The following is a 27,587-nucleotide window of genomic DNA, read 5'->3' as shown; positions in this document are numbered from 1 at the left end:
GCTCCTGCAAGGGGTGGCTGGGTACCCTGCAGGAGCTCCAAGGAAGGCAGAGGCACTGGCCAGTGCAGGCCACTAGGATGTCAGACAACCACACGGTCAACACAGCCCCCTCTGGTGCTCCTGGTGTTCACTCCTTTGGAGGGGAATCAGGTCCTGCTAAGGCTGAACTACCCTAAAAGGCCATCGGGCATCTGGCCAAAGGCGTGAGCTGCCTTTTCCATGTCTCTAGGGCAGCTCAGGAAGCAACAACAGTGGCCTGTTCCGCCAGTGGAAATGCTGCCCAACACCCTGCCTCGGGGTGTCTGCCCAGCTTGCCTCTCATGGGCTGCCTCTCACACCACCTGTGCCTCAGTCCGTCACTGGGAGTCTTCTACCTTGGACATGATCATGTGCCTCCCAGATAGGAAGAACCAGGGCCTGAGCTGAGGGGCTAGGGTAACCTCCTTGGGGTCTGCCTGGTCATCCACACTTTGGGGCACTCATGAATATGGGCATACACAGGGCGGAGAAGAAGAGACAGCAGGAGGTGGACCGCCACAGATCCATACAGTGGACCACCACACGGCAATGCAAAGGATCCATCTACAACCACTCACTTTAACATGGATGGATCCCAGGAACGAAATGCTGATGCTACGCCAAGGAAGCCAGACACAAGAGAGAATGTTCTGCGTGGTCCCATTTGTACAGTCACTTGCCGCATAACCATGTTTTGGTCAACAACAGATCGCATATACAACAGTAGTCCTTTAAGATTATAACAGAGCTGAAGAATTCCTATTGCCTAGTGATGTCATAGCTGTTGTAAAGTTGTAGTGCAAAGCATTGCTCACGTGTGTGGTGATGCTGGTGTAAGCAAACCTTCAGATCCTTCAGGAGGTGTTCCAGAAGAGGCACTGTTATCAGAGGAGATGACGGCTCCATGCGTGTTACTGCCCCTGGAGACCTTCCAGTGGGAGAAGATGTGGAGGCAGAAGACAGCGATGTTGATGATCCTGCTCCTGTGTAGGCCTAGGCTAATGTGTGTATTTCTGTCTAAGTTTTTAACAAAAAAGCTTAAAAAGTAAACAAAAATTAAAAATTTTAAAAATAGGAAAAGCTGAGAATAAGGATATAAAGAACATATTTTTGTACAGCTGTACAATGTGTTTGTGTTTTGAGCTAAGTGTTATTACAAAAGAGTCAAAAAGTTTAAAAACATGAAAAAGTTTATAAAGTAAAAAAGTTACAGTAAGCTAAGGTTAATTCATTATGAAGAAAGAAAAGCTTTTTAAAACAAATTTAGCGTGGCCTAAGTGTACGGTGTTGTCGAGTCTCCAGGAGTGCGCAGTAGGGTCCCCAGCCTCACACTCACTCACCACTAGCCCACTGACTCACCGCGAGCAACTTCCAGTCCTGCAGGCTCCATTCGTGGTAAGCGCCCTAGACACGTGTACCATTTCTTATCTTTTACACTGTATTTTTACTGTACCTTTTCTATGTTTAGACACACAAACACTTAGCGTTGTGTTACAAGTGCCTACAGTATTCAGTACAGAGACGTGCTGTGCAGGTTTGTCGTCGAGGAGCAATAGGCTGAACCAAGTAACCAGGTGTGTAGTAAGCTAGACCATCTAAGTTTGTGTAAGGACACTCTATGATGTTCATACAACAATGAAATCGCCTAACAATGCACTTCTCAGGACGTATCCCCGTCATTAAGGGATGCATGACTGTATACATGGTCAAAAACAGGCAAAACTAATCTATGGGATGGAAGTTGACGAAGTGGTTTTCCTTGCAGAGGGAATGCCTAGGAGGGGCCTGAGGGAGCTTCTGGGGAGCAGGTGACATTTTTCCCATGATGTAGTGGTGGTTACACAGAACGGTCCCCTTTGCAAAGTGAACTGAGTGTCTACCTCTGATGTGTCCCTTCCTGCATGCATATGACAACTAAATAAAAAGATTACTACTATAAACAAATGGGACTACATCAGACTAAAAACCTTCTGCAAGGCAAAGGAAACCATGAGCAAAATGAAAAGACAACCCACCAACTGGGAGACAATATTGGCAAATCACATATCCAACAAGGGGTTAATTTGCAAAATATATAAAGAACTCATAAAACTCAACAACAAAAAAACAAACAACCCGATTGAAAAACAGGCAGAGCAGGGTAGGCCCAGTGGTGCAGTGTTAAGTTTGTGTGCTCTGCTTCAGCAGCCGGGGCTTCACAAGCTCGGATCCTAGGCGCGGACCTATGCACCGCCCATCAAGTCATGCTGTGGTGGCTTGTACGTGTCCCACAAACAAAATACAGGAAGATTGCCACAGGTGTTACCTCAGTGACAATCTTCCTCAAGCAAAAAGATGATGATTGGCAACAGATGTTAGTTCAGGGCTAATCTTCCTCACCAAAAAAACTCGCCCCCAAACAAAAAAAAAGCAAAAAAATGGGCAGAGGATGTAAACAGACAATTTTCCAACAGGCACATGAAAGCATGTTCAATGTCACTAACTATTAGGGAAACGCAAATCAAAACTACAATGAGATATTACCTCACACTCATCAGAATGGGTATAATTAACAAGATGAGAAATAATAAGTGTTGGAGAGGATGTGGAAAAAAGGAAACCCTCATACACTGCTGGTAGGAACGCAAACTGGTGCAGTCACTAAGGAAAACAGTATGGAAATTTCTCAAAAAATTAAAAATAGAAATACCATACGATCCAGCTATCTCAGTACTGGGTATTTATCCAAAGAACCTGAAATCAACAGTCCAGAGAGATCTATGCACCCCCATGTTCACTGCAGCATTATTCACAATAGCCAAGACATGGAAGCAACCCAAGTGCTCATCAACTGATAAATGAATAAAGAAGATGTGATATATATATATATATATTTATACACACACAATGGAATACTACTCAGCCATAAAAAAAAGACAAAATACCCTTAAGGGTATGATGTTAAGTGAAATAAGCTAGACATGGAAAGACACACACTTCATGATTTCATTCATATGGAGAAGATAAACAAATACATGGCCAATGAGAACATATGAGTGGTTACCAGAGAGGAAAGGGGTAGGGAGAGGGCAAAAGGGGTAAAGGGGCACATATGTATGGTGACGGATAAAAACTAGACTGTTGGTGGTGAGTGTGATGCAGTCTATACAGAACCTGATATATAATAATGTACACCTTAAATTGCACAAAGTTATAAACCAATATGACCTCAGTAAAAAAAAAAAAGTTTACTACAATTTAGTAAATAAATAAAGTTCATATGGGCAATCACAACCCAACGTCCACCCTCCTTATCTCCTTCCCTCCCTCTCTTTTTGGTATTATGATAAAATCCATAGAACCTTAGGCTTAGAAAACACCTCAAAGGTCACCTAGTCTAAGGTCTGCGTATTCATCCATTTAATTACACCCTCCACATACTTGAAGGAAGTTGCTCTATTTCCCACAGCTACCCCTCCTCCAGGCGCAAGAATCTTACCTTTCTATCTTTCACAATCTTTTTGCCATTCTGGGTTGGGGGGGTGTCAATATTCCCGACAAGTGAAGTGCTCAGAGCTGAGGCTGATGCTCCTTTTCGTGGCAGCCCCGCGATACTGCACAGTTAACAGATTGAGCCAAGTCTTTTTCACACATCTTGCTGTCAAATCCCATCTCCCAGATCCTGTTCTGAATTGTGCAGCTGGCTCTCTCTTTTCCACTCAGCCCATCATTATGGTCTGTTGAAATCTTCTGGGATCTTCAATTTGCTGTCAGTTGTATTCATGTCGTGTGTGAATCTCGTCATTGTTCCATTAATGGCCTTGTCCAAGACACTAGGCCTGCCCTGGCCAACTGTTAGTGAAGACAGAACTCTGGGTGGCCACAGGGACCTGCCCTCCAGGTGGGCTCTGATGGCCAGCAGTACCTTCTGATGAAGAGCTCATCTAATTCTACGTCACTCAGCCCACTACCAAAGGCCCTCCAGAAACCCAGACAGTCCTCTCCAGAGTACCATTCAGGTTGGCCTCTCAAAAGTAAACGAGGTTGGTCTGGGACGATTTGTTCTTAGGAATCCTGGAAAGCAGTGGTTGCTTTCCTATGTATGTGCGCACAAACCATCCCCTGGGGAATTTTGTTCAGGGCAAATCAAGCCTGCAGTGCTGAGTGAAGACGCCCCCTTCTCAATCCTCCCTCTCATCTTGCAGAAGCTTTCCCACCTCCAGATGTCTCCCTGAATTCAGGACACCCCGTTTGCACATCTCCCAGGACTGATGGGGGGCATCCTTCCACTGGAGGGGACTTAAACTCGTTCTGCACAGCTAGATGCTGTCATACAGTCTCCTCCACTACCTTAGACTTCACTTCCCTTTGATCGATATTTGAGTCCCGATGAAAGATTATGCTCCTTAACAAAGAAGACAGAAGCAAAATAGGAATTATGTAGCGTTGTTCTCTCTTCATCAGTGTTAACATTTCACTGTCAGCCCAAAACAGCACTCCTGGTCTCAAAAATAACTACACAGAAGCTCCTTCCATGGGTCCTACTTTTTCCAACAACACTGTCACTGGTCCATGCTATCCGTTGGTCGTCTTGTTTTTGTACCCTTCTTTCCGTCTTCCATATCTTTCAAAGTCTGAGAGCCTGCATGGACCCTGGGTGCAGCCTCTGCAGCCTTTAGCTCCTCCCCGTGTTTTTCCTCACTGGGTTCCTTTGCAATCTGTATTCAAAGTTTTACTGCTGGATCTCCTAGCCCACCTGAGCCATCTTTACTTTTGGAATCTGCTACTAAAGACTCGTCTTTATGCTTTCTGAAATCCGCCCTCCAGAAGCAACCACTCCACAAGCATGCTCCCTGAGCCCCTCCTCTGTGCCAGGCTCCAAGGACCCAGAGAGCAGAGTCACAGCTCCTGTCCTCTAGATGCTCATAGCCCCAGGGGTCAGCAAAGGGCACCAACCATCAGGGCCCTGTATCAGGTTTCTCACCTTGCTCTGAGCCTGGTCTTGAGGGTGAGGAAAGGTTAACCAGGCAGAGAGAGGAGGAGGACAGGGGAAGAGGCTTCTTGGGAAGAGGGAAGAGATCTGAAAAGCTCAGAGACAAATGCTCATCATGAGTTTGGGTGGCTGCAAAGTTTTAGGATATGGCTGGAACAAGGGATCCTGCAGGGAATTTGGGGCTGTGGAGGGGAGAAGGTAGGATCAGGAAAGGAGGCACAAAGTTCCTTGTACACCAGGCTGGGCTGTTTGAACTTCATTCTGAGGATGGAAGCCTGAGGATTTTAAGCAAAGGAGTGATGTGGCCAGATGTGTGTCTGGAGGCAGGTCACACTTCTGGACAGTGTAGGGATGGGTCAGACGGGAGAGCACCTAGAAGGAGACAGCTTGGATTCCTAGGCAGAAATCTAGGGGCACTAGAGTTAAAGCCAGAACTGTGGCAGTGACAGTGAGGGTGACAAAGAGATGACTATTGTGGGAGATGGGGAAGCTTTAAGAGACAGAAGGTGCCCCAGACTCCCAGGCTTCAAACAGTGGGCAGGTCCTGATGCCATCGTGGGGCTACGAAAGACAGGAGGCGGGGGTCCTCCTCAAAAGGTGGTGACTTGTCTTGCACATGCTGAATTTGAGATACTTGCCCACACACATCTCATGCTTAGCAGCAAAGTCTGGCCAAGGGTATTGAGTTGGGAGCCCCTAGCATGTTGTTGGAGTTGAAGCCACGGATGTGGATGAGATGGGGCCTCGGGGCAAGTTCCCCAAGAGGTGGACTCTGAAACAGAGATGAAGTCAGGGAATTTATGGGGGGGGGGGGAGGGAGAAGGGTACTCTTGGGATCACCTCCTGTAGGGGAATGAAGGAAGGAGGTTTGGGCCAAGGGGAAAGCCAGGCGGTGATGTTAGTCGCAGTGATGTAGTCACAGCAAAGCCCTCAGCTGACCCCGCAGAGAGTCCGGAGCTGGCACAGTCCTTCAGGGACATGCCAGACTGAGGCAATGGGGCAGGGCTGCTCCCAAGCAGGGGGCCAACGTCGGGTAAGGTCATTGTCTTCAGCAGAGGCAAGTTCTAGGGTGGCCGGCAGGGCAACACCCTCAGTAGCTGGGGAGGTGGCACCTGAGTCCTGAAGTGGGGCCACAGCACCCTGCCCAGAGAGCTTCCTGAGACTGAGCCCAGTGACCAGAGAAGAGGGACTGGGACAGAATCCTGAGAAAAACCAAGGCTTAAAGAAGAGTGGAGGAAGGGCAATCAATGATGGCGACTGAGAAGGAAGGGCAGGAGCAGGGAAGGGGGAGGAAATCAGAACGGTATTGTGCAGCCAAGGAAGAAAATGATAAGCTTGTTTATGAGGAAAGGTCATTAGGTCACTGGTGACAGAGCAGCTTGGATGGAGTGGTTGGCGCCAGATGAAGTGCGTCTCCTCTACTCCTGGCTCTTTAAGTCATTCCTACCACCCCCCTACACACACCCACTCGTAAAAGACGCTCTTCAGCCCCTCAAACTCCTGGCTTCACTGTGATCCTCTTTTCCTTTGCTGTCCTCCCAGCTCCAGCCATGGCCCCTTGATCCCTAGATGTGACCTCCATCTTGCCTCTTGTTCCTCCAGATTTTAAGCCCTTCTGAAATCTTGAGGCTTTTTGGACCTTGGCTACCTCCTTCTAGAATGTTCTGGCTTTGCCCACCCCCAGAAGCTTAAATGTCTCTGTTCTCAGATGAGAACTCCCTCCGACACTCTGAGCTCTGAAGAATCCAACATGTAGGGGTGGGCAGGGTTCAGACAAGGAGTGAGTGAGAACTGGGGGAGGAAGAGCTTGGAGATGCAGCAGGAGCTGGAGGGAGAGGTGGGTGGAGACAGAATTGTTGTTTTAAGGTAGGAGACATACATAGGAGCGCATGTATTTGCTGAGGAGAAAGAGCCAGTAGAGAATAAAAAGCTAAAGGTACAGGAAGAAGAAGGGATGACTGCAGAAGGAAGGTCCTGGAAGAGACAGCACTGTTGGGCTCCTGAGAATGGGAGGAGGGATCAGGAAGAAAGGAAGGAGGTGAGAACTAAGGGTCCACTGGGTGGGGGGTGGCAGTCTGGCAGAGGAGAAGGAAGGGAGCCTGATGTTTGCTGCGGCTGCAGAGGTTTCAGCAGCAGGAAGTGTGGTTGAAGTTTGGAATCTGCTGAGGGCCCCAAGGAGGCTGGTCAGCAACTCAGAGTGGCTCCTGGGCAGCCTGAAAGGGGTCAGGGGCTGAGCTAGGGACAAGGCATGTGTGGTGATACTACTCCACGTAGCAGTGCAGTTTTCAGGGTGGGCAGATCTAAAGAACGTGCAGGTAGGGAGTTGATGGTGGAGCAAGGAGCCCCGGTGAAGCCCAGAGAGGCTGATGGACTGGGAGAAAAGGAACTGGTCCAGGGTCTGGAGGTAGGGGTAAGCTGGGGGAACTCAAGGTGTGACCCTCTGTTTTGTCCTGAGGAGAGTGAACGCCCCCACCCCAGCAGTGTGGAACACAGGAGGAAACAAGGATGACTTTGGGGAAAGCTGTGGTGCGCCTGCATGTCACTGCTCTCGTCCCCAGTGCCCAAAGACCTAATGATGTTGAGGGCTGCTTTCTCCCAGGGCTGCCTGCATTTCTACTTCATCAGCCACCTCCTCCTTGGTGGTCAGAATCCGGCTGACCAGGCAGTCTACTTAAGCTGGTTTCATCTTACCCTCAGCACCAGGGTGTTCAATAAATACTCGCGGGTGGTGAAGGAAGAGGGTCCCTGGAGCCTGGAAACTTCAGCTTTCAGTGGAGCAAAAACAGCCCTCAGCCTCCATCTTCCTCCTAACACGGCTCTGGGAGTGGCTGCAGAGGATGCTCAGATCACATGCTGGAGACCCTGGATAGAAGCTGGGATGGCAGTCCACTCTTCCCAAGGGCTCCTTGGAGTTAGCCCAGAGGGCCATAGTCCCCAGACAGACTTTCCCGCAAGAACCTCCTCTTCCCATTGGCCCCATTTCAGGAGGTTTGCTCTAGTCTTTACTTTTATATTTCATAGTTAAGCTCAACTTTGCCTTAAATTTACAGCATGCATCCCTTGAAGTCTTGGTCAATGGTGTGGGGGGTCGGGGGAGCTTGCATCACACAAATGTTGGTGGGGCTCTTGCTTTGTGTTTAACAAGTCAGTAGACTAACAGGGTGACAACCCACGTGCAACAATATGCCGTCCTTCCTGGGGTCAGTCTGGGCGCTGAGCCCAGTGGGGCAGCCACCAGCAAGGCAGAACAAGGCCGCCAGCAAGCTCCTCCAACACCACCACCACAGGGAGCCCTAAAGCCCACAGTGAATACAGCACAGCTGTAAAAAAGAATTAGAAGCTCTTTCTGATCCAATTTGGAGCAACTGCCAAAACATACCTTGATGTGAAAAGGAGGCGGGGAGAACATACGTATAAGCACAGACAAGAAATGGTGACAGGCTAGGTGGCTCAGGGCAGGGGTAGGGCACATTTACAATATGTACTCCTTGGTGCCTTCTGAATTGTTCTATTTGAATGCCTTATCTATTTAGGAAACCCCTCCAAATTTCTAAATAAATGAATAAATAACACCCACCCGGATGATGAACCCTCCTTCCAGCACAGCTCTCATCAGGAGGGACTACCCTAGTTGGTGTGTCTGTTCGATAGCGAGGTGATACTGCTCCATTACATTCACTCCTGGCATTGAAGAAGCACTTACCCAGGGCCCTGGAGCAACAGAGAGACCCTGTGAGAGACAGTGATTCCTGAAATCACAGTTTCATATGGCTAACAGATGAACGACATCATAAATGTAGGATGTGACCAAGGTAGTTTCAAACCAGTTGGGAAAAGATGGATTAAAACAAAAAAATTGGCGTTGGGTCCACTAGCTCTTTGGGGTGGAAAAAATCAAGTTAGATCCCTGTCTCATACCTATAAAAAATAGATCCCAGGTGGGATTAAGAGCCAATTGAAACAAAGTTGTATCAGTGCTGAAAGAAACAGAACACAATATTTTCATGGTCTTACAGTGGGGAAGGCCTTCCTTTTCAGGACAGAAAGATTCAACTACAATCAACTCTCTACATTATCTCTGTATTTATTCTCTGTAAATCTAAATCTATTCTAAAACAAAAAGTTTATTGGAAAAGTAAAAAAAAATTCAGTTTATGGGAAGATATCATACACAAAGGTTGAAATAAGAACAATTTACAGCCTTAGGAGAAAATACACTCTGAAACATACCTAATAAGCAATTTGTAAATCAATATAATTAATAAGAAAATAAATTATCCCATGGAAAAATGGGCAAGGAATATCGAGAGATAATTTACCATAAGAGAAATGCAAAAGGTCAATAAACATGAAAAGATTCTCAATTTCACTGGCAATCAGGGAAAGGAAAATCAGAACCACAGGATGACATTTTTCACTTACCAGACTGACCAAAACTTAAAAACAAAACTGAGAATACACAGTGTTAATGAGAATGTGGAGAAACAGGCATTTTCATGTCCACTTGGTCATATTATTAATCAGTACAACTATTTTTTGGAGGCCAAATTTTAATGTATATACTTTACCAATGCAATTTTACTTCAAACAATTTATCCTACAGAAATAGTTGCAAAGATGCACAAAGCTTGTATAGTGGATGAAGATCCAGAATAGGGGACTGTTGTGCACATCCTAGGGAATACTATGCAGCTATGAAAAAGAACAAGGTTCATCAAATATATATACACACACATATATAAAAATATATACATACCTATATATATGTATTTATGTGTGTGTGTATATCTCTCTCTCTCTCACACATACACACATATATATATATATATACAAGAGTGAGAAGAACAAATACAAATAATGTGGCCTTGTTGGAGTAAACGGGACATTGGGCTGGATGACACAGGGCCTTGGAGGCTAGCTAAGGTGTTTGGACTTGGCTGTGCAAGTGATGGGGAACAAGGCAAGACAGAGACACGATAACCACAAGCATCTACAGAGCAGACAGACTTTGAGGGAGGAAGCAGAGGGAGAAGGCACTGCCACCATCCAGGTGAGAGATGGTGAAATGAAAACAGGAGGGGTGGGAAGGAGGTAGCTGATTTAAAGTGACCCAGGCAAGGAACCTGCTTTCACGGAGCTGACATGGAGAGGCAACCATAAACAAGGATTGAGGATTTAGAAGGCAGAATGGACAGGACTTAGTAATGAAGTGGGATAATGAGGTGGGGATGGGAGAAGCCTCTAGGATTGCAGTTTCTGTCTTGTGCAATGGAGCGGATTAGCTGTATGGGGTTGAGCAGGGAACCTGGGCAGAGATCAACCTCTTCAAAAAGAAGTCCCAGGTGTCTGGCTTAATGGAGATGACACCCCTGAGGACTGCTCCAGTGCTCACACCCAAAGGCCTCAGACACAGCTTCCAGCAGCCCAGTTCTTTCAAACATAGAGCAACAACTTCCCTTTCAGGACTGTGGAAAGGCCTGCTCTCTTTCAATCAGATTCATAGGAAAGAGACTGAGCTTCCCATCTCAAGACTGAAGCTGAGCTCAGGATGACTGCCCTGGCTGGATGCTGGGGATGTGAGTCTGGATGAAATCCCCAGCCTGCTCCTGGAAGCCCGCCTTGGGGAGGGAGCTGCCGGGGCATGGCCACGGTGAAGGGCTACCAGGGTGTGCCTGCCAAGGCTGGGGTCTTCCTGAAGGGGCCCAGGACAGCCCTGCTGGGAAGGTGGGAAGGGGTGTCACCCCAGGTGGGAGGAGCTGCAAATGGATGGGCTGGAGAGGAGGGGAGACGGGGGTGGTCTGCTCAGGGAAGGGCAAGAATTCCCTGCAGCTGTGGCCAATGTGGGGGAAGGACGGAGAGAGGAGAGACAGGCCATCCAGCGGACGAGTCTCATCTCCCTGACTGAGTTTGTTCACCTTGGTCACTCATTTGAAAAGAATTTATAAAGCACCAATAGCGTGCCAGGCGCTGTTCTAGATGCTGGGTGATAGGGCAGTGACCCCAGTAAGGAGCTGCTCTCCTGGAGGTAACATGGAGAAGAGGCAGCCATAAACAAGGAACAAAGAGTCAGATAATTTCTGGCTGACATCAACGCTGTGCAGAAGAGTTTGGGAGGGGATTCAAGGAGAGGACATACTGCAGCTGAAGTCTGAATGAAAGAAGGAGCCCCTAACCAAGGACTGGGCCGGGGGGAGCAGCAAAGGAGGAGGGCAGAGGCTGCCATCTGAAACTAATTGTTCAAGGCAGTTTTTTTGCTATTAAGACCATGTTAAGAAAATTAGGTTTTTTTCTGTTTATAATGAACTCATTAGTGAGTTGTATTTTTACTTCTTTCTCCTGGGTTTTAGACGTTGAGCGGGTGGGGGAGGTTTGTAGAGACTGATGGGGAGGATTCTGGATCCCCACACCCCACCCTGTCACAGGGCGGGGATGAGTGTCAGAGGGAGGAGGCAGAGGGGGTAGGAGCACTCACCTGCCCCGGGGGGTCACGTCCAGGAAGAACTGCACGAGGGCCAGCAGGTTGTGGTGGTGATCCGACACCCAGCTCAGGGCACAGCACAGCTGCCGGAGCTGTAGGGACAGGGAGCAGAGAGGTGGGCTGTGGGAGGGGCTGCCCTCCATCCTGACCCCTCTACCAGCCCATTCAGGGGTACAGCCCAGAGAGGAAGAGGGTGGATCATGGAGGCCAGGGACCAAAGGGAGCAGTCCCCAGTATTCCGATGACCTGCAGGCAGTGCTGTCCCCATCCAGGGTGCTCTAGGGGCAGCTTCACCCTGGGGACAAGGCCATGTGAGGAGTGCTAGGACCTCATTCCTCCTCCGCGCATGAGTCCAGGGGCTTTGGCTTTGGCTCAGGGGTTGCGGTACCTTCCCCGGCCACTCCTGGATGTTCTCGAGGAGCAGGAGCAAGAGCTGCTGGAGATCGGTCTTGGGCAGCAGGCGGAGCCCCATGTCCAGGCCGGCTCGGCACAGCAGCTCAATCAGGACCAGGAGGTTCGCATCGGTGTAGGCCCCTGGCTGGGCTAGGGCACACAGCGTCAGGAACTGGAGAGCAGAGAGAGCACTAGGACAGGGTGGCCTTGCTGGGAGATGGGTCAGGGCAGGAGGAAATGGCACTGGGAGCCCCCTCGGCCATGCTTGGGAGGAGCTGAGAAGAACAAGCAGTGAGGCCTGGAGTTGAGGCCCCATGGGGTCCTTGGGTGGCAGGCGCAGGCAGGGAGAGTGCGAGTGTTCCTAGCATCAGTCCTGGCAGCCAGCATGGTGCCTGCGGTGGTGCTGAGCCCACTGTAGGTGCTCAGCAGTACTCATGGAGTTAAAGTGCTGAAAGGTCTGGATTGTGAGAAGAAAGACGGGTGTCTGACTCACCTTATAGATGTAGCTCAGGCTAATGTCCAGGGCAGTCTCCTGCGGGGTGTCCTGCTGCTCACTCCCGCTCAGGCTCACCTCTCTTTTAAGCTCTCTAAGGTAAGATAAAACCAAAGGAAAAGAAACAGAAGGAGGTGGGCACAAGAGGAGAACTTAGGCACAGAGGGAGGCCCACACTTGCTCAAGAACAGAAAGCCCATGGATGACCCATTCAGCCTGGGACATGGATACCCTGTGTGTGTTGGTCATCTGCTGCTGCGTAACAAACGACCCCAAAGTGTAAAGGCTTAAGAACAACAAATATTTATTATCTCCTGCAGTTTTGGAGGGTCAATAATCCAGAAGCAGCTAAGCCAGGTGGTTCTGGCTTGGGGTCTCTAGGGAGGTTGCCTCCAGGATGTTGTAGGGAAGGCTGCTGTCATCTCAGGTTTGACTGGGCTGAAGGAGCTGCTTCCAAGCTCCCTCAGGTGGTCGTCAGCAGGCCTCAGTTCCTTGCCATGTGGGCCTCTCCACAGGGTTCCTCCACATGGCAGCTGGCTTCCCCTAAAGTGAGCAATTCGAGAGAGAATGCACAACGCAGAAGCCACAGCCTTTTATACGCTAATCTTGGAAGTGACATCCCATCACCTCTGCTGATTTCTACTGGCTACACAGGCCAGTGTGACAGGGTGTGGGAGAGCATTACACAGGGGATGAACACCAGAGACGGGATCACTGGGGGCCTCTTGGGGCTGGCTCCCTCATGCTGCCATTCTGGTCAGGCATCCAGCTTTAGTTTTCTGGGATGTGTAAACCAGGAAACCATACTCCATTGCTCCAAAAGAGTCTTCCTCAAAAGAGTTCTTTGTCCAAACAGACATGGTGACTCTTTGCAAGCACTGAAAATTGCACTATGTTGTAACTCACACTGGAGTTAGTTTCCAACATCGGCAAGGTGAAAAATCAGAGTAAAAAGACCCTTGAGAACTCCTCCAAAGGTGTGACACCAACATGCTGTCCAGCGAGAAGCCCAGCACGGCAACTTTTCCTAGTGAGGAAGCCAATCTGGTGGAGCCCAGATCAAGTTAGAGGCCAGGGTCATTAAAAAACCTTCTTTAAAGATGAGGGCCACACTCACGGAAACAAGACCCTTACAGGGAGAGAGGCATTAGTGGACAGCAGCCACACCACCCTTTGCACAAGTTCCCAGGCACACGCTCATGGATAAAAAACTGAGCAGGACCAACCTCACTAAACGATTCTCTCTCCCTGGCCAAACGTACACTGTTGATTTCATGTGAGTGAGGAGAGCTTATGACAAGGCTCTCTTTGCTGTCTCATCCACTTATCCACTCTTATCAACTAGCCTGGAGCTCCTGATAACAGTGGGCTCTCTACAAACGAAGACACTGATGACAAGAACACTGTCGACAGCAACAGCCTCAGGTGGAGCCACAGGGGCTGCCACCAAGGGAAGAGCGCTGCGCGTGAAAGTGAAGTCTCTGCTCGTCTTTACTTGCTGCCACTGGCGCTGCCTCTCAGAGGGGAAGGAGCAGAAATCCATCTCTAGGCACTGCGAAGTTGGTGCCAACAAACCAAAGTTGTAGGGGCTAGGACCGGGTTCGGCCATTCTTCCAGACTTTAGCATTTATTAGGCCAGGGAATGAGTGAGGCAGGTGTTCGCACACCTGGGCGCACGCCGGGCCTGTGTCAGTATGCGGGGGGAGTTCAGGTTAGTACCAGCCTGTGAGCCTGCACTGGGCATGCAAGCAGGGGTGGGAATGCTCGCAGATTTCCCAAAGGGTGGGGGCAGTCAGAGTCGACTTCGTGACTCTGCTGAAGAGGAACGGGCTTTCACACAGTTTGGAGCTGCCAAAGGGAGGCGGAGTGTAGAAACTGCGAGCTGATGATGTGTCTTCTCAGAGCTGGGGAGGGAAGTGTGGCTGTAACCAGCATCCTCTCCTCAGAAAGGAATGCCAACCTTCCCAAGCGGAGACGGGGGACAGTCTCCTGGTGGGTGCCGCCTCTGCCTGGGAACAGCAGACAACATAACGAGGTCCTGTATCCCCTGCCTTTCTGAGGAACCACTTGATTGAAACATCGGGTCTGTTACTGCTGTTCTGGGATGCAGCATCAGCTGATCCCCAGGTCTCTTCCACTGCTCCAGCAGGAGGCCACGGAGCCCAGGAATTCACAGTCTAATAACCCCCCTCCCCTCCTGGACTCTGCAGGTTAAGGGCGAGTTGCCGGTCCCACCACTGGCCTCTGAGCAAAGCAGCTGCATTGTCCCACCATGCCCCTCAGCCCCGCCCCCTGGGTTAAGACTTGCAGCCTGTGGCCAGGATCCAGGAGCCAGAGTTTGGGTCACAATGACACTGTTCTACACTACTAAGTAATCTTAAGAGGGGCACTCCTTGACCTCTACCTCAGTTTTGATGTTTGTTTTACCCAAGGGTTGAAGAAAACAATGAAGTTCCTATCTGTGCAGTGCTCTGACACCCTTAGCAGGAAGATGGAGAGGGAAGGGTCTGAACATGGCTGCCACCGTAACCAAGAGCCCTTCCGAAGATGCCCAGCAGTCAAGGGCCCCGCCACGCAGGCTGTGAGCAAGGTGCTCTGCCCCAGGCCTGTGCTGCTAAACCAAACGGACTGTAATCTCGGCTCCACAGCCGAGGTCAATGCAGTGGAGAAGAATCAGTGCTGAGCTAACGAAAGGGAGAGAGAAGCAAATTTTACCTGGACTGAATTACTGTCCCAAGTCCCCCAGTTACCAACTGCCCCCACACCTGACAGGATGCCCTTTCAATGGATTAACTGCCATCTATTTACCCAGTTTGCCTCTGCCCCAGGCAACTCTTTCAGAGAACCCAGTCGATGAAGGCTTCTGGCACCAGGAAAGAGCAGCAGGCTGCTGGTCTTTAGCAGCCAGTCCTGAGTATCTGACCAGGGTTCTTCAGCTGGGCTTCCTAATCAGGGAGCAGCCTTCGAACACCAGCCACTGTGACTTAAGGCCCTGCCCTGTCTTCCCAAGTGAGACTGGGGCACCTGATGAAGTGTCTGTAAAGCCATGTGGCACAAGCCCCCTCTGAGGATGCTGAAACTCTTGCTCCCATTTCCCATTCAATGTTCATGCTCTGATCCCTCCTCTTCTGCCCAGCCCTCTGGATTTCTCCTTCCCCAGCCTCATCACTCAGTAGAGTGCTACTCTACTTGCAACAAAGCAGACATCAGACGATCTGCAAGGTCCAGCAGCAGAAGGGCTGTCTCTTTATGAAAGGAAATCTTGAAGCATTCAATGAGATGGCGATGGGTTTTTAAGGAAATCTGAGATTAGGAACAAATGGTGAAAGACCTGTCTTTCTCATAGTTATTAGAAAGACAGCCAAGGGGCTGGCCCCGTGGCCCAGTGGTTAAGTTCGCGCGCTCCGCTGCAGGCGGCCCAGTGTTTCGTTGGTTCGAATCCTGGGCGCGGACATGGCACTGCTCATCAAACCACGCTGAGGCAGCGTCCCACATGCCACAACTAGAAGGACCCACAACGAAGAAGATACAACTATGTACCGGGGGGCTTTGGGGAGAAAAAGGAAAAAATAAAATCTAAAAAAAAAAAAAAAAAGACAGACAGCCAAGTCATGGGGCCATGTGCAGAGATACCTCAGGTCCTCATTTCAGCTTTGGCATTTACCAGGCTCTGTGGGTGTCCCAGAGGAGCCCAGAGTACCTGTTCTTCCAAGGAAGCCCTAGATGGGGACATCCCTGGAAGTCAACAGAGAAGTGCCTGAAATGGAACCAACTGGCATGGAAAGAGCCTCTGAGCTTGGTCAGGAACAGGATGAAGACGACAGTGGGGAGAAGGCAGCTTGCCCTGAAGTTTCCCTTGTGGCCCATGTATCCGTGAAAGACACCACAACCCTAAGTGGAGGAGATGCCGGAACCTTTTTGGTGTTTCCTGAATACTCTGGAAGAGTCGTCTTCCAACTCCATGATTCCCAGAGCTTCCCCAATCACAGCAGCCAGCCAGCAACCCAGGAAACCCACCAGAGCATCTTTGCCACCCCCTTCCCCAGGGAGGTCATGGGAGAGGTCTCCAGAATGTGTGTGCTTCTCAAAAGCAGGTTGTGTTCAGGCAGAAAAATGTCCCCAGGCTGAGTGGCTTGGCAGATGGTCCCAGGCTGCTCTCTCAGAGTCACAACAGGGAAATCACCCCTTCGGCCTGGCCAGTTCTGAGTCATCTGTTGGGAAACACTGCCAACAGCCAGCTCAAGGTGTGGGGCCCAAGGAAAGAGGCAGGGGTGTCAAGCAGCACATGTGGGACACCAGTGAGTGGCTCCGGCAGCACTCTGGGCCTTCCTCCCACACAGAGCTGACCGCACCTGTAAAGCTGGACGTCTGCATGGGGGTGGGGGGGGTCTGTGTTCCCAAGTGTCTGAGATGTCATGTGTTAATGGCCACAGTTCTAACACCACCTGCAGAGAGGGTGGATTTGTCCTGAAGCATAAGAGCCAGGAAGCAGCAAATCCTGGGTGAAGGGAGAGGGAGGGAGGGCAGGGGCAAAGTGGCTCTTTGCAGAGCGCAGAGTAAACCGGGTGGTTATAAGCCTCTGGTACCCCCTCCCAATTTCCAAGTGGACACCGGTGCTCCTCAGAACAGTCAGAAGTGGCTCTTCTGAACCCTGCAGGCCTCCAGAGCTGCCTCCTGACGTGCATTTGTTTTTCTGAGTGGAATTCTTTCTTCGACTCATCCTGGAAGGTAGTATGACTGAAGCTCTGTGTTGCTGAGGAAGCAAGTGGCTTATTACACCAGTTATGGAGCTCTGAGGGGAGGGAGAGGGGCAGGGGCGCGGCAGGCTGGCACATGTGTTGGGTATTTATAGCAGAAGGATGGTTTGGTTTGGCAGACAATTACTAAACACAGTCGTGGAACAGGTTCTTAAGAAAGCTCCGGCCTTCTCTGGCTTTCCTTGCAGAGTAACATCTGCCCACCACTCCAAGGGAAAGAGTCCCGGCACCCCCTCGGGCCCAGGGATTGTTGGCAGGATGGGGGTGGCTCCCATCTAACAGCCGGTCCAGGGTTCTAAAACCCGTTATCTCTCAAACCAGCTTCTCAAAGAATTCTCAAGAAAGAGTCTGGATGTGCTATAATGTGTAGAACAAGCTTATGATATGTAACGCTTCTGCAACCCAGATCTAGTCACCTCCACCCAACAACAGTGACTTATGATTATGTGGCTCTGTTCCTAGAGGGCAGGGACAACACGTATGCAAGTTAGCATCACTGCCCTCCCCACTCCCCAACCCAACCCAGGGTACAAAGGGGGCACCCACAAACCAAAATTGAGCATTGTGGAAATTATATGTAGAACTGTGCCTTGCTGGCCATGAGTTGATATTAGGTATTGGGCCAAAAGAGAGGCCTGGAGATAGACCAGAGAGATTGGGGACATGTCTTGGAGGAAGGACAGCGAGGGCTCTGAGGCAGGAAGGGGCGGGGCAGACATCAGCCAGAGCAGCAGGACTCTTCCGGGCCTGGGTCTTCCTGGCCCACCCAGGGTGGGGGCCTGGTAACCCACACGCCATTCCGGCTGGGATATTTATATTCACAGGTACTTGTGTGGCTGTTCTGTAAGTCCCTCAGACTCGGTGGTTCCCCAGGTGGGCTAGAGGCCCGGTTTGGGAACTTTTTACTTCAAAAAAATGCAGATAATTTTATATAATATTCAGAGGAAATCTTTCCTTTTTCTAACTTATAAATGTTCATTGAGCTGAGGATGCATACCATAAACAATACTAAAATCGATAGCTTTGTGCAATGAATGGCCAGTTGAATTACATTTATAGAATGGGAAATACTTTAATATTTCCTAGCATGAATATGTGTTTAGAAGAATCTCTCTCTTTTGGGTAACATTTTGTTTTGTTTTTCAACATTTTTACGGAGGTCTAATTGGTATGGAAAAACCTGCACATATCTAATGTATACAATTTGATGGGTTTGAAGTGAGCTCATTAACTGTTGAACAAATGAGAAGGGGCAGTGAGGAGGGCGAACTACTCACCTCCCTCTGTGCTGGAAGGGCCCCTGGGGGTACAGAGCAGGGCTGTGGGCTCCCAGGCTGTGAAACACCTCCTTGACCTCTTGCAGCGAGGGGCACCACAAGTGCACGTCTTCATCTGTCAGGCCAAGGGAGGGCAGAGGGTCAGAGTAGCAGAGGAGGGCAGGCGCACTCCCCACAGGAGGGGCTGGGCATGCTGACCCCTGGCTCGAGGAGCCCCATTTCTGCCTTCTCTGGCACTGGGGGTGCGATCTGGAGACATGAAGCAACCAGTGTTTTTCAGACACTCGCTGGATGTTCATTCTCTGGTCTTCAAGCTATGGCCACCATGAAGTGCAAGGGCCGAGGGATGGCAGCACCCAGACCTTCTTCCTCAGGCAGCCTCTGGGAACTGAGCTGCCCATAGCTGAGCCACATGAAGAGTCCTGAACCAGAGGCCTCAAAACTGCACGACTCAGAAGACACTAGTCTCAGCACCCCAGGCTCTCTGCCACTACGGGCTGAGGCCAGCTCTGAGCCTACTGCTGACTTGACATCACCCTTGCTGCAACATCTGGGTGTTCCCAGGGCCATGGTCCCTGCCGGGGGCACTCCTTGCAGCCTGGGAGGTGTCTTCTCAGTAAGCTCCAGCTACGAGTACTATTATCACATGACTAGTTCAACGAAACATGAACGATAACCTGGCCACATCAACAAAGAGGAAGAACCTTACATACTCAGGGCTTTTTCTTCTCTAAGACTCTTTAAGGACATTTTCAGAACCAGGAAAATAGGAAAAAACCCCACAATGTGGCATAGCGTTTTTCCCAAAGACAGCTGCAACAAGATCTCCCATCCCATCTGCTCATGCGCACCGGGACGCACCCACGCCCCACTGCGGGGCAGAGTCCATGTCTCCACCCCAGCACTCCTCCACATGGCCTTATTTATTGATTTACTTGCTTCCTGTCTGTCTCTCCCCATTCGAATGTAAACTCCATGAGGGCAGGGACCACTCTCTGTTGTTCATCCCTACACACCCAGTGCCTAGAGGAGTGGCTGGTGTAAGAAGTTGAATGAATGAATGAATGAATGAATGAATGAATGGAGAGAATCCTAAACAAACCTGATCAAGTAGTACATGACTAAGAGGGAAATTGAAAACAAGTCACAAGATAAGCTGGCGGTGTCAAGAACACAAATGTTGAACTGACAATGGGTGAGGCATCACAATGAAGAACTTGGAAGCTGGGTTAGGGGGAGCATGAATAGTGCAGGCTTGAACCTTTGCCATCCGGGATGCTAAGTGTTCCCTCTTAAGGGCCCACCTCAATGCATCCTACTGTGTGCATGAACCATGCCAGGTGCCAAAGATAAAAAGGTGACCCGGTGGAGACCTTGACCTCAGGGAGCTCACAGTCTGGAGGGAAAGGAGCCAGACAGATAAATAAACACAAGAGGGTGTGTTTGTGCAAAACCCAGAGCAGGTCAAAGGGGCAGAGCCTGCTCAGAGGACGGATGGGAAATTAATTGGGGGTGGGGAGACAAGGAACACAGCACAGGTGACAGGAAAGGAAGCTCACACCCAGTGAAGGGACAGAAATGACAAATGCAGAGAGGCATGAAAGAGTACGGCAAGTCCAGTGACCCAAGGCAAGAAAAAGAGCATCCCAAACTTATCAAGAAGTTTTGGCAACAGTCTGGTACGGCTGCAAAGCCAGCACACTGTGGAATGAAGGGCAGAGGGTCTCTGAATCCCGCTAAAGGACATTTCTTCCAACGGCATCGAGTGTCGTCTTCTTCGGAAATGTATACGGGTCAAGGCTCACCCAACAAGTAATTAGACTCTTGGAGGAGGAAAAACTTTCTTGTTTGTTTTTTTCCTCTCAGGCAACTTAACAAGCAAGAGAAAGGTAATGATACCCCTTGCCCGCTTCTCAAACAGGCTGGGAAAATGAAATCTGCAAAACACAATGAAACTCCACTCAGAGAGGGAACTGTTTGCCAGGGCCCTCAGGGGACTGTGCACGTACTTGCACACATGTGTGGGCGGGCCGATGAACTTTCCAGGGAGGGGAAGATGTGTGTGGAAAGAGCATCAACCTAGGGCGAGGCCCTGGGAGGCCCAGCTGGGCGGGAACATCCTGCCAGCAGTCTCAGACCCCAGAGGGTGCTGTGCGGCGGCCCCTCGCACGCCCACCTCAGCCCCCGCAGGAGCATCTGCTGCTTTAAGCCCCTTGACAGCAGCAGCGCAGATCCCACGGGCGTCAAGCCTGGAGCCTTCCACTGTCCCTTTTCCCTGCTCCTACCCAGTAATTACTCCATGCCACAGCTTGACCCAGGCTGTGTCAGGCGTAGTTTCACAGAAAGGGGCCTGGGCTGCTTCGGGGTAAATCAGGCCCATCAGTCAACAGCCCCGGAAGTTGGTGAAGTGACGACAGCCACCCCAGAGCCCATAATTAACGCTGCCTATAAGTAGGCCATGTGCTCAGCTTTTCCTGAGCGCTGTTTGTCCCGAATGGGGGTTTTCTGGAGAGCTGACACAGAAGAAAACTCAGACACGAAGCTCCATCTCCCCAACTCGGTTTCTCCACGCCCACAGCACAGTCATTTGAGGCGATTCCCCTGGGGAGCTCCAGTGCTAAGAGCCAGAGCATCTGGGCTCTGTTTAGAGGCTGCGAGTCTGAAAGCGTCCCTTTTGGTGGCTCTCCTGGGATGGAACTGATGCTTTGGGGGAAGGCAGAGGAAGAAAAGTATCAGACCTAAAATAAAAGTGACTTTTCCATCTGTGCCTCAGGAGAAGCTGTTACTTCATGTAACGTCACCGTTCTCCTGGCACCATCTGTGTGGAATGGGAAAACCACACACATCCCAAGAACCTCCTGGGCGCCTGCCATGCCTCCCTAGGCCTCCCTCACCCCTTCGTCTCACCCACCAGGTCCCACCTTGGGCCTTAGGGGTAAGATGACAGGGAGCAGGGTCCACAGGCCTCTGTTGTTGTTCACCCCCCCAACCCGCCCCCCAAACTGAGTTGCTAAGGAGCATTCTGGGGTGACTGCACTGGGAGGGGCAGCATGGCACCATCTGCCTGAGTCCTGATTCTCTGACACCATCTCAGAGACCCCACAGTGCACAGCAGGGGTAGTTCCCATCAGCTTTAAAGGAGGATGCTGGTTCCTAAAGGAAAGCAAGCAACCTGAGCCCCAACCCTAACAGGAATGTGGGGGGTCACAACATTTAGGGGAGGCTTAAAATCTTCTTGTTTTTTATCTTCCCAACTCTAATTACTTAACTTCCGTCACCACTTTTGTACTTAAACTTAAGCTTGTTTCAATATCAGCTTTAGCCTTAGTCATTTAAAATTTTTATTTGCTCAACAAATGGTAACTGAATACCAGGCGCTGTTCTAAATGTGGGGGGTGGAGGAGGGTGGCAGTGTACAAGAGAGAGGAGTCCTTGTCTCATGACGCTGATGGTTTGGTGGGGAGACAGACAAGGCACAGGAAAACAAATGCAAAATGACACCAGGTGGTATAAACGCCACAGAAGAAAGGTGGTCAGGGCATGTGGGAGGCGATGTTACAGAAGAATGAAGAGCCTGGCAGAGCCCTGAGGCCAGGGCCTTTGTTTCAGGTTCAGCAAGGAGCCCAGGGTTGGGGTGAGGACAGAGAGGTGGGAGGCAGGGAGAGGGCGGGGGTCTGCCCACCTTGCAGACTGGGGCCAGGACGAAGGGCAAAGGAAAGCCACCGTCTCATAAGAAGGGAGTGACATTATCAAAGAGATCCACGTCTGTGGGGAAAACACAGAGAATCCTATCAAGTTCCTGTTTTAAAATCATGCAGTCCATTGCCCCGACTACAGCGTGAGCACAGACGGAGCCCAGGCGCTCCTGACACAATGCTGCCTCACCGCAGAGACTGCGCTCAGCAGGACCCCCATAAACTCTGACTCACTCCCGTCCTTGGCCTCTCCCCACTCTGGCTCCTTCTCCAGACCTGCTCTCCCCACATTCTTTCAGAATCTTCTCTTTGTTTCTTCTCTGCTATGCAACCCACCCTGATGGCCTCTTCGCTTTCCTTTTTCTTCCCACTCACCCTGAGCTGAGGCCTTCCCTTTGGTGCCCCCACAACCTCCCTGTCTGCCTTGCTGTAACCCAGCCCGCGCACACCTCCCTCCAAACCCATACACACCCATATATCCACCCACCAGACACTCATGCACACCCCCAAACCCATACACATACCCCTAAATATCTACCCACCACATACCCCGTGCACACCTCCCCACTCATACACACCCCCCCAATATCCACCCACCACACACACATGCACACACCCCCACACCCATATATCCACCTACCACACACACATGTACACCCATACACCCACCACCCATCCACACATACTCCCACAATACACACCCCACACACATACACACCACATAAACATCACATGCCACACCATTTACACATATCCCCACACACATACACACCCATGTACTCACCCCCCCATGCACCCCACAACACACACACACTTCACCCATCCACACACATACATCCCACAACACACACACATACACACACGGAGTCTCTATCAGCCCCTGACAGCCCCTCTTATTCATGAGACTGAGGGTGTGTACAGGGTAGGCGATGCCGTCCCCAGGCCACCTCTCATCTCTCTTGCCCTCTGTAACTCACACCACTGCCTGGTGTCACCTAACACTGCTGAGCATTCCAGGCCCCCAGTGTGTAGGACAGACTTGCATTGTGCCAATACTGAACCACTCGTATCCGATAGAATCAGGTTCAGCTCCAAATAACAAAAAGACCAAAAAACTCACCTGGGCTTAAACAAGCTAGAATTTTATTTCTTGCTGATGAAAAAGAAATCTGGAGGTGGGCAAGCCACACTGGTGCAGGGACCTGACTGATGTGTATGACCCTGGGTGCCCACCTTCTGCTCTGCCAAGAATTCTTTGCACATGCCTCTCATTCTCAAGGTCGCCTCACGGTCCAGGATGGCTGCTAGAGGCCCTGCTGTTATGTCTCAACTCCAACCAACAACTTCCTCACTTTGCCACCTAAGCATACATTCTTGAGTTGTTTTCAAGGATGCAAGGCTCCCTCAGTGTGACTCAGGAAGACAGGAGCAAACCACTCCCTCAGGTTTAAAAGGCAAGAATTTGAAACTGATTTAGACTCAACCAAAGAGCTCCCAGTAATGTCCCTGAATGTAGGGCCCACCAGGTTCTCTCTCACTTTGGATTTCTTTTTTTTTTAAAGATTGGCACCTGAGCTAACAACTGTTACTCATCTTCTTTTTTTTTTTTCCTGCTATTTTCTCCCCAAATCCCCCCAGTACATAGTTGTATGTTTTAGTTGTGGGTCCTTCTAGTTGTGGCATGTGGGATGCCGCCTCAACGTGGCCTAATGAGCGGTGCCATGTCCGCGCCCAGGATCCGAACCCTGGGCTGCTGAAGCAGAGCGCGTGGACTTAACCACTTGGCCACGGGGCTGGCCCCGCACTTTGGATTTCTGAACCTGAGATTTTTAGAATATTCCTGATCTCCGAAATAAAATGAAACAGTAGACACCAAATGATGGCAAGGATGTGGAGCAACAGGAATGCTCATTCATTGTTGGTGGGAATGCAAGATGTTACAGCCATTTTGGAAGACAGTCTGGTAGTTTCTTACAAACCTAACCATACTCTCACCATACAATCCAGCAACTGCGTTCCTTGGTATTTACCCAAAAGAACTGAAGACATATGCCCACACAAAAAGCTGCACATGAATGTTTATAGCAGCTTTGTTCCTAATTGTCAAAAATTGGAAGCCACCCAAATGTCCTGCAATAGATGAATGGATAAACAAACTGTGGTATATCCAGACAATGGAATACTATTAAGCAATAAAAAGAAATACATTATTAAGCTATGAAAAGACATGGGGAAACATCTAATGCACATTGCTAAGGGAAAGAAGCCAGTCTGAAAAGGCTACACAATGTACGATTCCAACTACAGGATATTCTGGAAAAGGCAAAGCTATAAAGACAGTAAAAATATCAGGGTTGCCAGGAGTTTGAAGGGAGAGAGGGAGGAACGAACAGGGAGAGCACAGAGGCTTTTTAGAGCAGTGAAACTATTCTGTACAGTAATCATGGACACGTCATACATTTATCAAAACCCACAGAACTGGACAACACAAAGAGTGAACCCTAATTTAAACAACGGCTTTCAGTTAATAATAATGTATCAATAATGGCTCATCAAACCTAACAAATATCCCATACTAATGCAAGATGTCACTAATAGGAAAAACTGTAGTGGGGGGAGAATATTGGAACTCTCTGTACTTCCTGATCAATTTTTCTGTAAGCCTAAAACTGCTCTAAAAAATAAGAAGAAAAACAAAGAACTCTTAAAAAAAAGACACCGAGGAGAAGGTCTGCACACACAGCACCTTGGGCAGCGGATTCCCGTGGTCTAAGGGATGGTGGTGTTTGCTGTATTCTGGATCAAAGACCCAGCTGAGAACCTAACGCAGTGGTTCTCAGACTTGTCTGCACATTTTGGAACCACTTATGGAGCAACTTCAAACATTACTGCCACCTGTGTCCCACCCCCAGTGACTGGTTTAACTAGTCTGGGCGTGGCTTGGGCTTTGGAAAGTTTAAAAATTCCCAAGTGATTCTAGTACGCACGCGACTTCGGGAACCACTGAGCTAATGAAAGCTGCGGCCCTCGCTCCAGAACAGCATGCAGCGGCTCATCCTCACAGGCTCCGGCAGGGTGGGTGGGGAGGGATCAACAGCAGGCAGCCCCAGCTCCCCGTCAAACCCACAGCTCTCAGCCTTGCACCTGAGGCCACCTGCCTGTGGCCCCGTAGCCCAGGGGCTCCTCAGCCCTGGCTGTTTACTGGAATCATCTGGAGGGGTTTTAAAATGCCCATGCCCTGACTGCAGCCCAGATCAATCTCAGAGGGCAGGACCCCAGCCTCAGCATTTTTTAATGCTCAGCCACAGGTGAAAACTGTGGCGGCTGGAGGCTGAGTCCTGCGGGAGCCACTGACGCCCTCTGATCTGGGTCTAAAAGACAAGCATTAAGAAGTGCTGCCCATGTTCAAGTCATTTAAATTTATTTCCCCTCATTTTAAAAGAGGGGTTGTGAGTCTTCAGCTTAAGAGGTGGGATAAGCCCCTGTTATTGCCTGGCCTCTCTGTGCTCCACCAAGAGGTTTGTACACTTGGTCAAAGTCCTAACCTGGTGCCTTCTCAGCCTGGCTGCACATTAGAATCACCTGGGAGGCTTTAAAAAGTCCTGTGCCAGGACCTCTTCTAGGTGTGTTACAGGAGCAAACCAGCCTGCGCCTCAGCAGCACCCATGGAGTGGCACCACATGACCCCAGATGTACAGGTGGTGGGACCAAGTGGCAGGTCAAGAGGTGAATGCTCCAGAAGGCAGGGAGACGAGGGAGATGCTGGCTGAGCTGGGGTAAAGCACGTGTGCCTGTCCCCATGGGGTCAGTGGACCCCGTGTCCTGACCTTGGAGGACCAGACAGCACATTCAGAGTTTGGCTGGAATATGCAGCTCCACAGCTGACTGACCACATGGGATCAGAGAAGCCGGTGGGAAAAGATGCTGATATCTGCTGTGGGCAATGTACACATTCCCTGAGAGTCCTCTGCTATTCAACGAATATTACCTAAGTCCTACTGTGTGCCTGGCTCATGTTGCTGCCAGGAACTCAAGAGAAGGCTAAAACTAAAACAAGCGAAGACATGGTCCCCGCACTCCGGAGCTCACAGCCTAATGAGAGAGACAATATTAATCAAAGAATCCACATGTCAACTACAGCCAGAGCCATGAGAGCAGAAGGAAGGGAGTGCGAGGCAGACCTCCATGAGGAGGCAATGCCAGAGAGGCCGAGAGATCCGGAGGGAGAGATGGAGGTAAGAAGGCAAAAGCCAGGGAGCTGCTGGGAGGAGGGAAAGGACCATTCCAGATGGAGAAACTGGGACATGCAAAGGCCCTGTAGCAGGAGAGGAGATGAAAAGAAAAGAAAAGGCCAGGAGGCTGGAGCACAGGGAGTGAGAGAGAGAACAGGATACAATGAGCTGGACCGGATCTTGGGCGACCATGCACGAGACTGTGTGCATCACACAAACAATGGGAAGCTCGGGCTTTCCAGCCCCCTGATTATCTGTAAAGTGGGAAAATAATAGTGTCTACCTGTTGGATTGCTGTGGTGATTGAATGCGATGGTCACAGCCCTGGGCTCAGGGCCTGGCACAAGCTCTCTAGAAATGTTAGCTATTATTTTCAATGAAACTACTTTTTTATCACAACAGACAACTATACGTTTTAAAAATGAGGATCAGTTATGAAGTTGAATTACTCTTATTATCGTGTATCATAACTGGGGACTTTGAAGGGGCCATGCCGAGGAAATGACAGCTCCAAGGGAACTAGGCAAGGGGATCTCCTGGGTGGTCCTCCAAGTGCTTTCCTGCCCATTTGGGTCTACACAACGTTCTCACAGGCCCAGTGTGGGGATTAAGAGCACAGCTGGACAGCAGACCTGGATCCCAGCCTGTCTCTCCAGCCCTGGGGAGAGAGGCACCTGCCCTGTGAAGGAGTGACAGGCGGCCCCACGTGAATAGACAGTTGTGCCCTGGGCCAGGCATACAAGTACTCCTCACACGTGGGTGGCCACCGCTGCCACCACAAGACGGCTGGAGTGTGGAGCCCCAAGGGGTAGCTGTCAACAGTGGGGCTTCTACTCTGGGAGGCTGTGAACGGATTGTTTCCTCCCCCCTGAGCTGGAGACAGTCCTGACCACCATGAGAGGCAGATCACGCGAAGTGAGGACAACTCCTAATAAGACAGTGAAGAGCAGAAAGTGTCAACTGGATACATAGACTAAAGGATTTCTGATTGCTTAAAAACCATCTGAGAAAACAAAAAGACCACCACCAACCAACCATCTGAGAACACACTGAGATACAAATGGCCAAAACAAAATGATACACATTAAGAAGAGGTACAGATAGTAGAGTCATGCTCCGCATAACGACATTTCAGTCAAGGATGGACCACATATACGACAGTGGTCCCATAACATTAGTACCATACAGCATAGGTGTGTAGTACACTGTGCCATCTAGGTTTGTGTAAGTGCACTCTGTGATGTTCACACAACGATGAAATGGCCTAACGAG

The 27,587-nt window shown here is 50.1% G+C and overlaps 1 protein-coding gene across 2 annotated transcripts in view; it reads right to left on the bottom strand.

Annotated features, from left to right (window-relative positions):
- Positions 1-27,587, bottom strand: part of FAM178B (family with sequence similarity 178 member B) — an 86,305-nt gene that overhangs the window by 26,986 nt on the left and 31,732 nt on the right. For both annotated transcript variants that reach the window (XM_070511665.1, XM_070511666.1), the window contains 4 exons: positions 18,389-18,503; positions 12,355-12,448; positions 11,857-12,033; positions 11,463-11,560 (listed from right to left, as the gene is read on the bottom strand). In XM_070511665.1, coding sequence (XP_070367766.1) covers positions 11,463-11,560; positions 11,857-12,033; positions 12,355-12,448; positions 18,389-18,503 — 484 coding nt within the window. The remainder of the gene's footprint in view (positions 1-11,462; positions 11,561-11,856; positions 12,034-12,354; positions 12,449-18,388; positions 18,504-27,587) is intronic.

The sequence above is a fragment of the Equus asinus genome, chromosome 6 (assembly GCF_041296235.1).
Source record: "Equus asinus isolate D_3611 breed Donkey chromosome 6, EquAss-T2T_v2, whole genome shotgun sequence".
Classification (NCBI taxonomy): Eukaryota; Metazoa; Chordata; class Mammalia; order Perissodactyla; family Equidae; genus Equus; species Equus asinus.
This window is presented reverse-complemented; position numbering and strand designations above follow the sequence as displayed.